This window comes from Saccopteryx bilineata, chromosome 3 (genome assembly GCF_036850765.1).
Source record: "Saccopteryx bilineata isolate mSacBil1 chromosome 3, mSacBil1_pri_phased_curated, whole genome shotgun sequence".
NCBI lineage: Eukaryota > Metazoa > Chordata > Mammalia > Chiroptera > Emballonuridae > Saccopteryx > Saccopteryx bilineata.
The window spans coordinates 72,543,378-72,560,441 of record NC_089492.1 but is presented as its reverse complement, the minus strand read 5'-3'; the positions used below and the strand labels follow the sequence as shown (position 1 = coordinate 72,560,441).

The 17,064-nt window shown below is 34.9% G+C and overlaps 1 protein-coding gene across 2 annotated transcripts in view; it reads right to left on the bottom strand.

Annotated features, from left to right (window-relative positions):
* Nucleotides 1-17,064, bottom strand: part of HNF4G (hepatocyte nuclear factor 4 gamma) — a 108,273-nt gene that overhangs the window by 25,375 nt on the left and 65,834 nt on the right. Inside the window, exons 1-2 of one of the 2 annotated variants that reach the window (XM_066266347.1) lie at nucleotides 3,625-3,824; nucleotides 108-279 (exon numbers count right to left, since the gene is read on the bottom strand). In XM_066266347.1, coding sequence (XP_066122444.1) covers nucleotides 108-279; nucleotides 3,625-3,760 — 308 coding nt within the window. In that variant the 5' untranslated portion in view covers nucleotides 3,761-3,824. Of the gene's footprint in view, nucleotides 1-107; nucleotides 280-3,624; nucleotides 3,825-17,064 lie in introns of those variants that run through there. The other variant, XM_066266348.1, reaches the window with a different exon arrangement.

The window sequence follows — 17,064 nt, the reverse complement described above, 5'->3', positions numbered from 1 at the left end:
ATACCCTGATTTATTAATGTCATCCCATTAACATTAATAAAAATTTATAAAAAAAAAGAAAGAAACAACTCTACAGATAATTTTCCTAAAAAGGAGCATTCCAGTACCTGCAGGAATACACGTGGCTCTTGCGTATGCTGCGCCTGAAGAAACCCTTGCACCCATCACAGCTGGATGCTCCATAGTGCTTTCCTGTCGCTCTGTCCCCACATATAGCACATAGACAGTTAACACCGTTGTCTGTGGTATTCATACTTGTCGTCTCTGGGGCAGAATTATCTGTTTAAAAAAAAAAAAAGGAGGAGTAGGGTTTCTACTTAAATTGTCCTACTAAATATTCACAGGCTTCAAACACTCCATTCCATGGCTTGGTCCCATGACTGCTTCCCTGTAACCACTGGCTGCTCCTGCCAGTTTCCATTCCGATTGCCCCTCTTGCATTTCTGATGATGACACTTTGGGACACTATAGTGCTCAGTCCCCAAACTACACGCTTTCTCAAGGGATGCTCATCCAGTCCCATGACTATAAATATTATAGGAGTAGAACCCCCAAATTTTACCGCTAACCATGACGTCTCCCATGGGCATCAGTCTGAAATCCCCAAATACCTATTTAACAACTTCACTTTGAAGTCTAAGAAGAATTGCAAATGAATGTATCAAAAGAGAACTCTTTGATTTCCCCCCGCCCCCCGAAGGTGTTCTTCCTATATATAGCCTTCCGTATCAGTCCCTAGTGTTAGGCAGTCCCCTGGTCCAGGAAGCTGTGAGTCTTCACCCCATTCTCTTTCGCATCTCTGAGACCCAGTCCCACGCTGAAGGTCATAGTTAAAATACACAGAGAATCCACAACTCTTCACCCTTTCACGATGGTGGCTCTTATCCAATTGACCATAATTCTTCTCATGGATCTTTGCAAAAGCCTCCTATCAACTTCTCCCCTTCCACCCTTTTTCCCTACTGTTTATTAGTGCCCTGCAAAGCTCTGTGGACAGAGCCCCCCTCACATTTCTCTGATCCATTATCTAGTACTATTTTTCATCTTGTTCACTGTCCCCCAGCAATGTGGCCTTCTTCGTCCCTGAAGTTTGTTTCTGTCCCAGAACCATTATGCTTGCTATTCCTTCTGCCTGGAAGGCAAGTTCTTCACCAAAACTTGCTTCCAGCTGACCATCTGGCTCCTACTCAAATCTCTCATTTCCTATGAGACATTCTCTGAACACACTTCCCAAAGTATCACTTCCCAGCTGCCCTTCAAGTAGAACCTAGAACTCTGTTTATAGTAAAATAAATAACTGCTTCATTGTCTGAAATTATATTCAGTGTTGGTCTGCCCATGTGTTCTTCATCTCTGTCCATAGAGTACAGACTGCACAATGTCAGAGAATTCACTGTCTCACCCACACCTCTGTCTTCCAGCTCTGAAGTCTGTGTCTGGAGGAAGGTAGAATCTGATATACAGTTTTGAAAAGAGAAGCTTAAAAATTTCACAGATATTTTTATATAAGTGTTTCATAAATATGTTAATGTTGTTGACTTCAACTTTTAAAATCTGTATGTACTCAAAAGATATTAAATATATAAGGTAATATTTTTTAAATTTTGTTTGTAAAATTGTATAATATATACATAATAACTTATTATATCTCCAATATAACAAAAGATAAAATTAACAGTTGTAATGTCCCAAGTACATTCTGTGACATATATATTCCACTTACTAATATTTCTGAGTAGACAGATAATATCATGTTTAATTTTAGCAAGTAAGAAAAAACATAATAAGAGTATGCTTAAAGTTAACTATGTAACATTATTGAATTTAAATGTATGAATTTTTCTTTTGGTAACATAGGAAAATGGAAATATGTCCACCAGAAATATTTAGAATTGGTTGCATTCCAGGAATTCATATGAAAATACAAAAAATTTGAACTCTTGTTTTAACTTTAATTTCATATAATATGAAATTATATATATATATATATTAGAGCAGGAGTAGTCAACCTTTTTATATCTACTGCCCACTTTTGTATCTCTGTTAGTAGTAAAATTTTCTAACTTCCCACTGGTTCCATAGTAATGGTGATTTATAAAGTAGGGAAGTAACTTTACTTTATAAAATTTATAAAGCAGAGTTACAGCAAGTTAAAGCATCTAATAATAATTACTTACCAAGTGCTTTATGTCAGATTTTTGCTAAGTTTGGCAAAATAAATCTTTATAAAACAACTTACTATAGTTAAATCTATCTTTTTATTTATACTTTGGTTGTTCTGCTACTGCCCACCATGAAAGCTAGAACACACACTAGTGGGTGGTAGGGACCAGGTTGACTACCACTGTTTTAGAAAGATAGAGAAACAGTGATTTATTGTTTCCCTTATTCATGCATTTATTGGTTGACTTTTTTATGTGCCCTGACCAGTAATCAAACCCACAACTTTGGAGTATCAGGATGGCTGTCTAATCAACCAAGCTACCTGACCAGGGCATATTTGTATGTTATTAGCAAGTTTTAGGTGAAAAACAACAAGTTATACAACACTTTGAAAAGTCAGTTGTTTTAGTAAATATTTATGGTGTTTGTCCCTCCTATTTAGCAATTTAGCAATTTAGCCTTTTTTAATAAATCATGATTATACTGAGATATACTCTATTAAATATCTCTAATCAAAGCTAAACATAAGGAATTAAAATAGTTACTTCTAAGATTTGTACTATAGGTTCATTTCTACTCTTTTTGTGCTAAAATTTCAAAATTCATCTTGTGATGATTTAAAAAATTGTTCCACTAATAATGCAACATACATTCTCAGTCCTAAACTAACCACACACACACACACACACACACACACACACACTTTTTTTCAAACTATATAATTACTAGATTTTTGGAACTCTATCAATTATAACTATTATAACTGATTTTGTACAATATTTTTACTTAACAAATTAATTTAAAATCAATAGTAAATTATAGTATATTATAAAAAGACCTGCACCCTAAAAACCTCATGTCTTCTTTAAAGTTAAAATGTTACAACAGATACATACCGAAAGCTTTTGAGGCTCAACATTAGCTTGTCAAGCAGAATTATAATATAAACCTGTATTTCCCCTTTCATATTTGTGTTCAATGCAAAAACTTGATTAGAGTTCTCAATTCAGTTTCTCATCAGCAGTAATTCAGAGCCGGAACAGTGAAGGAGGGGGAACCAGGAAACCGCTCCGGCGCTCTATGGAAACTCTGTCCAGTATGTCATTTTAAATATTTCATAGAACATAAAGTTTACACCCAATCTACCAATGTTACTTACGACTGATTTACAGTAATTAAAATAACTCTTTTTACCTAAATTGGCCCATGACAGAATTCTGAGATTTAACTTTATTATACCTAACTAGGCTTTTTCTATCACAAACGAAATGGGCCCAGCCTTATTAATTAAAATTCTGTGAAGCACAAGAGCTCAGATCTGCAGATTTCACAAACAAGCCCTGAATTCTCCAGCAATAAATCCTGGAGCTACCTACATGCCTGGGAAGCTCAGTTTTACTTCCCCCACTCTATTTACTTTTTAAAAAGTATTCACAAGCTCACAAACTGATGAGAACTCACCATTTGAATTATACAGAATCTGCATAGTTTCAAACTCCAAGGTGGTATACGTCGGGTCCAAAACTTCACTGTAATTTGCCATATCCATGTCCAGTATGGGTTCCGATACCCTCATCATTGACTTAGAGACACACATGCAGGGCCACCACAAGCCCAGGGTGTGTGAGGGCTGCCCGGCTTTCAATCTGGGAGTGACAACCCAAAGTTAACTGTAACTGAGTGACTTTTGTGCCACGGTGGGAGGAGCTGTAAAACTGTAAACTCCTCTGGCAGGCCATATTCTGCTTCTTTCTTCTTTTATGGCATGCAAAAGCAATTCCCTGAGATAACCATGGAATGTTTCATGGAATCACCTTATCTGAAGTGCTTAGTGGACTAACATGATTTCCTAAATTGATTTCCAGTAGACAATAAATGATGTCATTAAGAAAATTTAAAAATAGAAAAGAGACTCTCTCAGGTTATAAACTATAATTGTAACATGATTTATCCCCTTTAAGGGGTTGAAATCACACACCACAGCTTCTATAAGATGGAACTTCACTGTTATAAGTTTGATAAGCCATGACTATAAATTAACCTTTAACACTTAACAGAAGTTTTTAACAATCACAGAATTTCTTCCCCTTCCATAAAGCTAACTCTCTTCATGTTGGAATATAACAAGTTTGTTACTTGAAATGACAGGGATTTATGCCATACTCCAGTATGGGCGTAATCCTAATAAGACCTTTGACATATTCTCTTTAACTATCAACTTCTGAGTTTCTGTCCCTTGCATGTTTGTCAACTTCCCAAAGGCAGAAGCAATATAGTTGCCGGTATATTGTAAGCATCCAATAAATAATTACAACATGGATGAAGTTCCATTTCTTTTGACTTTTGATGCCTCCTACATTTTAGGAATTAACCTGAAATAATGTTATCTCTAATGTGTGCATCCACACAATCCCATAGTCCACCTCTTATATTGAACTTCCATTGAGCACCTGGTTTATTTTATGTGCACATGACAGGAGCATTAGAAGATAGTATTTGATGATTATACATATTTTACTTCTGAGAATATGTTCATTGATTTTATCTTCCAAGAGAAAATTCCACCCACAGTTACACTCTAAAATAAGTATTTCATTTTCTGCATTTGTTAAAGATTACTACAAAGTAATATCTTTTATTCAATTTCTTAAAACCATAAAACTTGTGAATAAAGTATTAAAGAAATCATTGTATTTTTCATGTGGGAAAGCTAGGCTGGCCTCTTACTCTCAGAATCATGTAAGGAATTATGAAGATAATGGCAAAGGGTACCGTTAGCAGCCTTTCACTCAATCTAACAGTGATCCCTGGAATAGCCCTCTTGCCCTCACATCCTGTAGACTCTTAATTGTGATAACATTAGGGGAATACATTTTACAGAAACAGTTTTCTTTAGTGAAAGCTAACTGGAATTCTTCAGTTTTGGATTAATGGACAGCAAGCCTATTCTCCAGTTTCCATTTGCATGAAGTGGTTCTTGTTTGTGTTAAACTCACACAGACACGTTTCCTGTGTGAACCAAAGGGTTGAACTGTTCACAATCTATCTCCTCTACATAGTAACTAACTAGTGCTGAGGGATGTCACCGATAGGAGGGTTCCAACAGAAGAAAAATATAAGGCACAGAACTATTCATTTACAAAACTGCAAAACACTAAGAAAAATGTGGATACATGAGTCCCCCATTATCTGTGGCTGATATGTTCCAAGCCCCCCAGTGGATGCTTGAAAGTGTGGCTAGTATTAAAAGCTATATAATACTATGTTTTTTCCTATATATACACATCTATGATAAAGTTTAATTTATTAATTAGGCACTGTAAGAGACTAACAATAATAATAATCAATAGAAGAGAACAATATCCTGTAGTAAAAGTTTTATGAATGGCACTGGGTTCATTATCAAGTAAAATAAGGGTTACTTGGGCACAAGCACTGTGATACCATGATAGTCAATTGGACCACCAAGACAGCTACTACATAACTAATGGAGAAGCTGGGCACAGGGACAGAGCGGGAGGGCAGGATCAAAACTGTATGGTTTAAAACATGAGGTTTTTAAATTATTTCTTGAATTCTCTTTATACACTTTTCAGAATGCAAGTAACTGAAACCATGAAAAGCAAAACCACAGATGGGGACGGGGGTTTACTGTAAGGCTCACGATAACAATGCTGTCAGTTTTATTGTTCTTCTCCACCCTGTGCCCACAGGGGTATCATCGTGGGGTTAGGGAATTCTGCTCAAGGTGCATCTCAGCACAGATCCAAATGTCACCACCAGTAATGAACCGAGCTGCCTTTCAAGATAAAACATGTTGTCATCCATGTTATTGTTAACTATTTTCTTCACTTTATATAAAAACTTGAGTATTTCTCAAAGATACGGCAGACACAATTAGCAGCCATATCTCCTCAAGTGGGCAGGTTGTCTGTCTTATTGATGAAGAACAAAATCAAAGCTATCAGTAAAGCAACCTGAGTGTAGAATCCTACTAGAATTTTATGCTTTCTACAAAAATATCTTAATATTTTAATCATTTGGTTTTATCCACAAAGTATTTCTCTTGGTTTTTATAGAGGGAAAAAATCTCTTTTCACACTCATATTTCATTGCATTATGCAACATTTAATTAAATTATGAAATAAAATAATACAAAGAAATGGCATTAATATGGTAAGTAACAAATACAAACAACTTGTGATAACTATGTGAAGTCACTAAGTTGGTTGGGGAGCACTGTGGTCCTATTCACAATTGCCAAGATGATAACAATACAAATGTTCATCAATGGATGGATGGGTAAGAAAATATGCTCTACAACGTAATACTGTTCAGCCTTAAAAAGGAGTGAACTGCAGATAATTACCACAACATAGATGCCCCTTAAAAACATAATGCTAACAGCCCTGGTCAGTGGCTCAGTGGATAGAGCACTGATTGGCCCAGTGTATGAACATCCTGGATTCAATTCCCTATCAGGGCACACAGGAGAAGTGATCATCTATCTGCTTCTAACTTTCTTCTCCCCCTTTCCTCTCTCTTCCCCTCCCACAGACAGTGACTCAATTGGTTCAAGTGTGGCCCTGAGTGCTGAGGATAGCTCCATTGGAGCTCCTCAGCCGCAGGCACTAAAAATAGCTCAGTACTCAAGATTTTGCCCCACATGGGGTTGCTGGGTAAATCCTGGTCAGGGAGCATGTGGGAGTCTGCCTTACTATCTCCTCTCATCTCACAAAAAAAAAACAAAAAAGAAAAAAGAAAAAGAAAAAAAAAAACACAATGCTAAGTAAAATAAGCCAGTCACAGTAAGGCCAAAATGGCATCAATTGGTCCAGTGATATGAGAAATCTAAAGTCAAACTAATAGATTCAAAAGGAAGAACAGAGGTTGCCAGGAGCCAAGGGGAGAAAGAAATGAGGAGTTACTGAACAAAGGGTCTAAAATTTCAGTTAAGCAAGATGAATAAGCTATGGAGATCTGCTGTATAACATTGTAACAGTCGACAATAATGTGTTCTACACTTAAAAGTATGTTAAAAGAGAGGATGTGTTAATTGTTCTTACCAAGAGAAAAAGAAAAAAGATTTATGAAAAGCTAAACAACATCACAGGGAAGTATTCAACCTTTTTAGTAATCAGAGAAATGTAATATGGAACAATTCATGCTCTTAAGAAAGAGAAAAGTGTCTACTACTTAAGGAAGTTGGCCACCTGGGACACTACAGTGTGTCCATAAAGTCATGGTGCACTTTTGACCGGTCACAGGAAAGCAACAAAAGACGATAGAAATGTGAAATCTGCACCAAATAAAAGGAAAACCCTCCCAATTTCTGTAGGATGATGTGGCAGTATGTACGCAGATGATGATGTAACACCGTGTATAATAGTCGAGATGTGGACAGTACAGAGGAAAGTTCAGTGTGTTCTGTGGCTTGCTAAATTCAAATCCATGACCAAAATGCAATGTGAATATCGGCGCGTTTATAACAAAGCGCCACCACATAGGAATAACATTACTCGGTGGGATAAGCAGTTGAAGAAAACTGGCATTTTGGTGGAGAATCCCCGTTCTGATAGGCCATCAGTCAGTGATGAGTCTTTAGAGGCTATACAGATAGCTACCTAAGGAGCCCTAAACATCTGTGCGTGAGCTCACATCGAACTGCACTGAATAGGTATGAAACTGGGAGAGTTTTCCTTTTATTTGGTGCAGATTTCACATTTCTATTGTCTTTTGTTGCTTTCCTGTGACTGGTCAAAAGTGCACCATGACTTAAGGGACACACTGTATTAGAGTTCTACAAAAAGAAGTTTAAACCAGGAAGTTGGCTATGTCAGAAAGATGGTCAGAATTTCACTTCTACTGATTTTAACAAGAGATAACATGTTTTTATAAATTAGTTTATATACCTCCTTATGACCAATCTCTCCTCTCTATTTCTAAAATTAATTAGGCTAAACTTGGAATATTTTTATTTGCTTAAGTAAGAGTAGGGAAGGACAATGAGGAGAATGAAAAAGGGGAAAAAAAAGTTGGAGAAAAAGAAAATATCACAGAGAAACAATTATAGTCATGGTTACTTTTAAATTTCAAATTATGCACCATAACCAAAGCAACACACACTTTAGTATTTTGGGGGTTTTCCATTCAATGGTAGTTGTGGAATTTTCATAATTTAGTAAATTTCATGTTTAGAAATATGTCTATGATGCAATCAGACAAAATAAGATTATATAATTTAATTGTCTAAACCTTAGATATATTAAAAAGTTAAGTATTTGTTTCCATATTTCCACATTCAAGTTCAGTTATTTTCAGGGAAGAAACAGATAGATCACACCCAGGGAGATTTTCATTAATGCTTCACCAAGTACTGATGAGTAAATTCAGTAAGACCATATTAGATTAAAAGCTTAACTAGTAAGAAAAAAAAACTATATTAATTTTACGCATAGGTGATATAGAACAAATTACCCTTAAGTAAATGGGACTTATGTTTACTAAACCTTACATTCAATAAAAAGTTATGAGTTCTTTTAAGTTTACTTCTAAAGGTTTAATTGTGAAAAGCACCAAATATTCATGTTAATTCTTAAGACAAGTGATTTATACTAAGTAGCATACATATTCTAAAATGAAATATATAAACTTAATTTGTGTCCAAAAATATAAATATATATGATAAACAATGATCTATTGAAAATCTCTTTTAAGAGGTCACTTAACAGAGGTCCCTATCCTGTAAGCTGAGCAAATACTACTGGTTTTTGGTGTGATCTCATGGTTTGTGAGCTAAACTGGACCTTCTTAGTCCTAATCAAGCCACAGACTACAGAAAGAAAAAAAAAATTCCTTGCAGATAAAAGGTTGATTTTAAATATCACAACTAATGTTCTTGAAAACTGTTTCTCTCAGAATGGTGGTTCTCTAAACTGGCATGTGAAATACAGTATTTGAATTTCTTTAGTATAATGTAACAAAAGAAGAAAACAACATAGTGTTTTAAAAAACCAACTCAATTCATTATTGACTATTCAGGAGAACAGCACCAACACTTCTATCTTATCTGCAAGACTATTAAGCCTGTTAAATTGTTCTATACTTGATATTTGATTTCATCATTTCTTCATAGCATGATTTAAAATAGAAAACAGGCTAATAAAAATCAAGGTTATTTTCATAAAAGAATTGTCATCAAATAATTTGAAATGTTACTATCAATACTAAAAAGCATTCAACTTTTTAGTTATAGTTAAGAAATTTTTTCTGTAAACTTATTCCTTTGAGATTACTTTTCATTACCAAGAAATAAATAATTTAAAAAACACGTTAGTAGTTTCTCTTGTTTCCATATTTCATTTTTTCTAAGTACACAAATGTAATCATTTTTTCCAAGTACACAAAATGTTACACAAATGTAATCACTGAAAGTTAGACATAAAAGAACAAGAATGCAAGTCATCCCAGTGTATGTTTCAGTGATTACAGGGAACCATTAAGTGGAGAACTCTACCCAATAAAATGGTTCATTAATTCAAAGCAAAGTTTTTTTTCATTTCTCAAAAAGAAAACTCAATTAAAAATAATTTTCCTTACTGTCACTGTCTTAACTAATCATTATTTCTCTTTTGAAATAGAAACCTTGTCTCTTTACCATTCTATGTTCATTAAAGTATAATGAGTATATTAAAAAATTAAAATAAACAAAAATAGGCATTTTAATCTTCAAAGTAAGTAGCTCTTACTGACATGGAAAGAAAGATGTGGAAAACTGGTTGTAATAATTGGATTCTAATTTCAAAGACCTTCATAGGTCCGTTCTTAGAGCGCAGATTATATATCATTTTTATAGACAAAAACAATTTTTTCTTGTCTTTTTATTTTCCTTCTTTTATCTGATGACCATGCAATGACCAGCAGAACTACATAACTCATCAGGTCATTTAAACCAATGTCATTTCCAACATTTAAAAAACCTATTATTTTTTAAAACATATTCCTATCCCAAAATTGTTGAACATTCTTAAATTAAACTGAACATCCATGATTTGTGTCTTTTTATAATTCCATTTAAATAATTAAAATTATTTCTTAGCATATTGCTCATTCATATTGTTTTTCAGTTCATGAAAATAGCCTAAGGAAATAATTTTAAATCGTTATTTTAGATCTATTTTTAATATGATCACTGCAAGCAACTCATATGACTACTAGAAAATGCCTTTTTATAGTAAAATCTAAATAAATAGGACAGAGATATACAGCACCTTATCAAATCATGGAATTAGTTTAGATATATGTCACTATTCTTTATCATATTTAAGATTTGCCTCAACCTCATATTTGTTTATTTGTGAATAAAACATCAGATTATTATTAAAACTAGTCATACCAATAAATGTAAAGTGCAAAACTAAGGAAGATTTGAAACAGTATTATAACTAAATTGGTTGTTGTTCAGATAGACAAAAGGAGGCTTGCACAGCTGAAACCTAAATGTTATCAAGAAAATACTCTGAATAAAGCTAAGAGGTGATCTGAGAAATCTACATTATTAAATTTACCTTCAGGGTCAGTGCCTTGTGATTCTAAACAGACTCTCCTTTTCAGAAGATAAGGAGCTGATTAGCACTAAATTATTAACTGGCATGTAGATATACTGGTAGGGGAATAGAAGCCTGGGTATAAGGAACACGTTAGGATTCTACAGCCACTATTCTGAGTTTCCTTTTACGATGTGTATTATCGTGATTGTTGTCACTACTGCAAGCTCAGCAGTCAGTCACAATATTTGAGATTGTGGTGGGACGCCGATACCAAAGTTGCTGCATTATACAAAATGCCGGGAAGGAAATTATCAGTTGCAACCAGTATCTACATCAAATGTGCTCTGAAGAGGTATAATGTTTAACAAAAAAGCAGCAGTTTTGCCGTGCTGAGTGTACAGACTCGAACATGTGAACAAATGTATCCTGACATTAGACCTTACAGGCGTCCCCAAACTACGGCCCCGCTGGCCGCATGTGGCCCCCTGAGGCCATTTATCCGGCCCCCCGCCGCACTCCCGGAAGGGGCACCTCTTTCATTGGTGGTCAGTGAGAGGAGCACTGTACGTGGCGGCCCTCCAACGGTCTGAGGGACAGTGAACTGGCCCTCTGTGTAAAAAGTTTGGGGACCTCTGCTAGAACCTGGGAGTTGATGCATATATACATACTACATGCATGCATACATACATGCATAAATACATAAGAGTGACTATTGCTTCATTTCAAAAGTACAATAATAGTCTATATAGACAGTCATACACTCAAAAACTGTTCAATATCCCTCCTTAAAGCTTTTTTATATACACAAGGAAAACAACATATTAGTGTGATATATTTGATTTAAACTGAATATTTGCACTCCAGTTAGTGAAGGTAGCTGTATAATTGCCCTCAAATGAAATGCTAAATATTTCACCTCCTTTTAGATAAATTTCTTTTTGAAAAAGCAATATTGATTTTTTTTCAAAAATGCCATAATGAAGTGTTTCTGTAATTTTATATCTAATTTAATTTTTTTTTTTTTTGGTATTTTTCTTAAGTGAGAAGCAGAAAGGCAGGGAGACAGACTCCCGCATGCGCCCAACCAGGACCCACCCAGCATACCCACCAGGGGGCGATGCTCTGCCATCTGGGGCATTGCTCCATTGCAACCAGAGTCATTCTAGTACCTGAGGCTGAAGGAGGCCATGGAGCCATCCTCAGTGCCTAGGCCAACCTTGCTCCAATGGAGCCTGGGCTGCCAGAGGAGAAGAGAGAGATAGAGAGAAAGGAGATGGGGGGTGGGGAAGAAGCAGATGGGTGCTTCTCCTGTGTGCCCTGGCCCAGAATCGAACCCAGGACTTCCACATGCTGGGCCGATACTCTACCACTGAGCAAACTGGCCAGGACCTCCCTAATTAAACTTTTTATTAATCCTTTTCTTCCTAGAATGTTTTTCTGTCACAGACAATAAAACTTTTTTACAGTAATAGAAGTAGTAATCAAAAACTTCAGTCTCGTTACTTGAGGTTAATAAAATGTTCTAAGTGAGTCTACTGAACTAGTTGCCTTAAGGTAAATGTCAGGTGGTTCATTCATCTTCACAGATTATACATAAAGTGTAACTCATTTACCCACAACAAGACAAAAAGCTTTCTTTTATGATTTCTCTAATTTTATCTTGGTATAATTATTCTTCGTGTGTGTGTAATTTTTATGATGTATGTACTATGCATATATGTACACCATAAATTTTTATTTAATAAATATATTGAAAGACAGTCATCTATGTGAAATAGGTGTCTACCACAGGTTTTTTTGTTTGTTTGTTTCTATTTTTTTTTTCTTTTTCATTTTTCCGAAGCTGGAAACAGGGAGGCAGTCAGACAGACTCCTGCATATGCCCAACCGGGATCCACCCGGCATGCCCACCAGGGGGCGATGCTCTGCCCATCTGGGGCGTCACTCTGTTGCATCCAGAGCCATTCTAGCACCTGAGGCAGAGGCCACAGAGCCATCCTCAGTGCCCGGGCCATCTTTGCTCCCATGAAGCCTTGGCTGCGGGAGGGGAAGAGAGAGACAGAGAGGAAGGAGAGGGGGAGGGGTGGAGAAGCAGATGGGCGCTTCTCCTGTGTGCCCTGGCCGGGAATCGAACCCAGGGCTCCTGCATGCCAGGCCGACGCTCTACCACTGAGCCAACCGGCCAGGGCCAGTTTGTTTCTATTTTTAAGGCTTTTTTAAATATTTTATTTTATTGACCTTAGAGAGAGAAAAAGAGAGAGCAGGAAAGTGCCCTCACCAGGGATCGAACCAGGAACCTCTGTACTTCACAGACAATGCTCTAACCAACCAAGTTATCTGTCCAGAGCCTCCACCATTGATTTTAAAAAGGTACTGATATCTCTGTGTTCCAATTCAAATCAGTGGATACATAGGAGTGTATAGTTGTGAAATTTTATCAAACCATACACATAAGATATAAGTACTTTCCTTTATCTATATTATACTTCAATAAAAAGTCTAAAAAATCAATCTGTTCTAAGATGATATCTTAAGGAAATATCACTATTTTTAAGAATTCAAGGTAGCCCATATAAAGTGTCTTCCATTAAATGTTTCATTATACAACACATATCAGTACACTAACAATATTCTTAGAGAAGTGACAATTATTAATATCTCTATGAACACTAAAGAAGAGTAAATATACAGAGTTATTTTTCTGGTGATTTATAATTAATGTGTTAATGAAATGTCTTGAAAACCTTTTTACTAAATCTAATACTCTCTTCAGTATTATGGGCTTTGGAGAGCTTTTAAGAAGTACATTTACTCTCTTTACTCTAAAAAAATGTTCCATAGTTCAGTAGTTTCACCTGCATGCTTAAACAGTACTATTGAATATAAAATATCCCTCACATATCCATCATACCATACAGATAGATGCCTCTTCATGTCTTTGTTTGTTGTCCATCATGAAGATCCAAAAATATTGAAGTAATTGGTTTATTATATATCTATCAGTAAAATCTGTTTTGTTTATATAATTGAGGGGGGAAAAAAAGTGAAATTAATTATTTAAATTTTTTTCTTCAAGAAGTAGCCATCTCAGCAATGGGACCTAAAGGCTAGAGTGCCTAGCAGATAATGACAGAAAGATAACATCTCTACTTGTTAATTCTAAAGGGCAGGATTAGCACCTGGGCAAAGCATGAGGGGGAAGATTGGCCATCCTGTAAATTCAAGTAGGTTACAATTTCTTTGTGTCATTTGCAGAGAGGTGGGATTCAAAACAGTTTTTTTCTGATTCCAAAAGCTTTGCTTTTTCTTTTATGACATCTGTTTTGTGGTATGCTTCTGTTCACTTTATCTATTTAAAGAAAAGTAACTGAACTCCATTCAAAGTGTTTCCATTCTATGGGCATGGCATATTTCCAGCATTACATTAACTTATATCACATACCACTCTTGAAATATCACTTCAGCAAAATTAGTTGGCATATTAGGAAAATTATCTAGCAGTGGATTTCAATGAGGCATGATTTCTTCTTACCCCAGGGAAAGATTTGAAAATATCTGGAGAGGAGACATTTTGGGTTGTGACAATTAAGAGAGAGAGGTGACAGTGGTATCTAGTGAGTAGAGGTCAGGAGTGCTGCAAACATCTGACAATGACAGAGCACCCATTAACAGCAAAGAGTTATCTAGGTGAAATGTCAAAATGCTGAGGTGGAGAAACTTTGACCTACAGCATAGTAAACCTAGGTCATGTTTCCTCATTCAAAATTCAACACATTTTAAATGACAATCAATTGTGATTAGGTATTTAAGTATTCTGAAAATTATAAGAAACTGTGATAGGCTTGATTAAGCCCTTTGTATATAGAATTGTTTAATCATGTATATGTTTAAATGTTCATTTATTTAAGTTTTTATAAAGTAAGTATTTGTATAAATATATTCTGACATAACCTCTTTAAATTTTTTTAAATTATTAATTTAGAGAGAGAGGAAAAGAGAGAAATAATGAGAGAGACAGGCACATCAATCTATTTCTGTATTGTGCCCTGACCGGGAATCAAACAGGCAACCTCTGTGCTTTGGGACAATGCTCTACCCAACCAAGCCAACCAGCCAGGACTGACATAACCTCTTATACATCACATAAACTGAGTAGTGCCTGAATGTGGCAGTAATATGCACATAAAAAGTTTGTTTAATTAATAAACTAATATAGTAGCATAATAATTGATATTCATGGGCAGAATCTTTTACACAGAAGTCTAACAAATATAGCTTTGATAGCCTTTAAAGTTAAGTTTAATAATTAAGTATTAGCAAGGGAAATGTACAATAGCATAAGATATGGAGTAGACTATAACTTTAAAATAGGTATGCAACACACATTAAAAAGACAATTTTTAACCAAAAGGTAATGGTTATATATATTTTTTTAACATCATTAAAAATACACTCTTAATATACTTGTTGAATTTTCTGTTTGTGTATCTACTCGACTGGATTACTTCTCAGTTCTTTTTGTGAGATCTTTGCTGGTTTAGCTGTCAGTTCTTGTGCTGTTATACCTGGCAACCCCATCTTCTCTTGAGGTTGCAGTTATCTGTGTTAGAATTAAATGTATATTTATATATACACACACACACATATATAAGCATACAGACATATATAGATATAGGTAGGAAGAGAGATAAGAAAAGAGACAGACACCTGTATATTGAAAACTATAAGACATTTATAAAAGAAACTGAACACAAATAAAAAGATATTTTATGTTCACGGATCAGAAGACTTAATAGTGTTAAAAGAGTCATACTATCCAAAGCAATATACAGATTTAATGCAATCGCTATCAAAATTCCAATGGCATTTTTTATAGAAATAGAAGAAATCATTCTAAAATTTCTGTGGAACCACAAAAGACCCTGAATAGCCAAAGCAATCTTGAGAAAGAAACAAAGCTGGAGATATTATGCTCTCTGATTTCAAACTATTTATAAAGTTATAGTAATCAAAACTCTATAGTATTGGCATAAAAACAGACATATGGATTCATGAAACAGAATTGAAAGCCCAGAAATAAACACACATGTAAAGAAATGGTCAAATAATTTAGGACTAAGTAGCCACAGATATACAACAGGGAAAGGACAGTCTCTTAGTAAGCCAATTCAGGCATGAAATCTAAGTTTTTAATTAGGAAGGAGGTAAAAGGAAAGAATAATCCAGTAATCAAGATACATGCTATCTTGTAGGGATTAAGGGATATGAAAATGAGGTGACTTGTTAATTATTTTCTCTGATTAGGTTACCAGTTTCTCCCCATGTACATTTAAATATTAATCAGAGATCCACTTTAGTACAGTATTATTGAAAAGGACAAAATGAGGGAAGAGTTCAAGATAGTCACTTTGAAGTGGAAGATAAGAATTCCCTGCTTACTAAATTTAGTATTTAGTAATTACCAAAGCCGCTTGTAAATTTTATGATAGATTTTATTCCTGCAATCTTATAAATTGAACTTTTATGTTTATGGAATGAGTTCAGTATTAGTTTGACTGAACTTTCAAACTCAGATTCTTATAAAAATCACTAAGTTCTGTATTTTTAGATCTATTGTTATTTCACTTTTAGGCTGGCTATAAGTTTCTAATAGACCCGATGATTGGTATGTTTGGTAGCAAAAATAGGTACAATTGTCTATACTATATGCCTAGTCATAAATTATTTGCATAATCATTTTTAGAAGCACACTCTGGTCCTTAAAATGCAAAACTTTTCATTTTCATTAGGAGAGAAAAATCACTAAAAGTAGCCAATTTTAAAGGTGCAATTTTACCTCCAAGAATGTTAAACTCTGAGGATGTCTTTTCCTAATTAAAAAAAAATGATTAAAATGCACTGTGTTAGTTATTACAAACAGACTGTCAAGGGTCATTCCACTTAAATCATTGAGTAGTAAGCAGAGTTAATTATTCAAAGCCCATGTATCTACAAAATATTTAAAATGTAACTGAGAGTTAAATGGATTCATCCCATTCTTCCTCTGATGATTTTTAAACTACATGAAAAAGTGGCAAGAATTTTCAAATATGTATATTTGCAAGGCTTTTATCATTAGTTTTTACAACTTATATATCCTAGAGCTTGCAACAGAACTCCCTCTAGCATAAGGCACATTTGCATTTGTTTATGAGGGACAAGACAGTAAAAGTGACTCAAAGAGACTGCAAGGGAAAACAATGTTCATGAATGTTTTGCTTTAACTTTGTCCATATTTTGATGAATAAATACAATTTCAAAACACTGTGGTTTGCGAGTTTCAAACTTTTGAAATCTCAGTATTATTCATCTT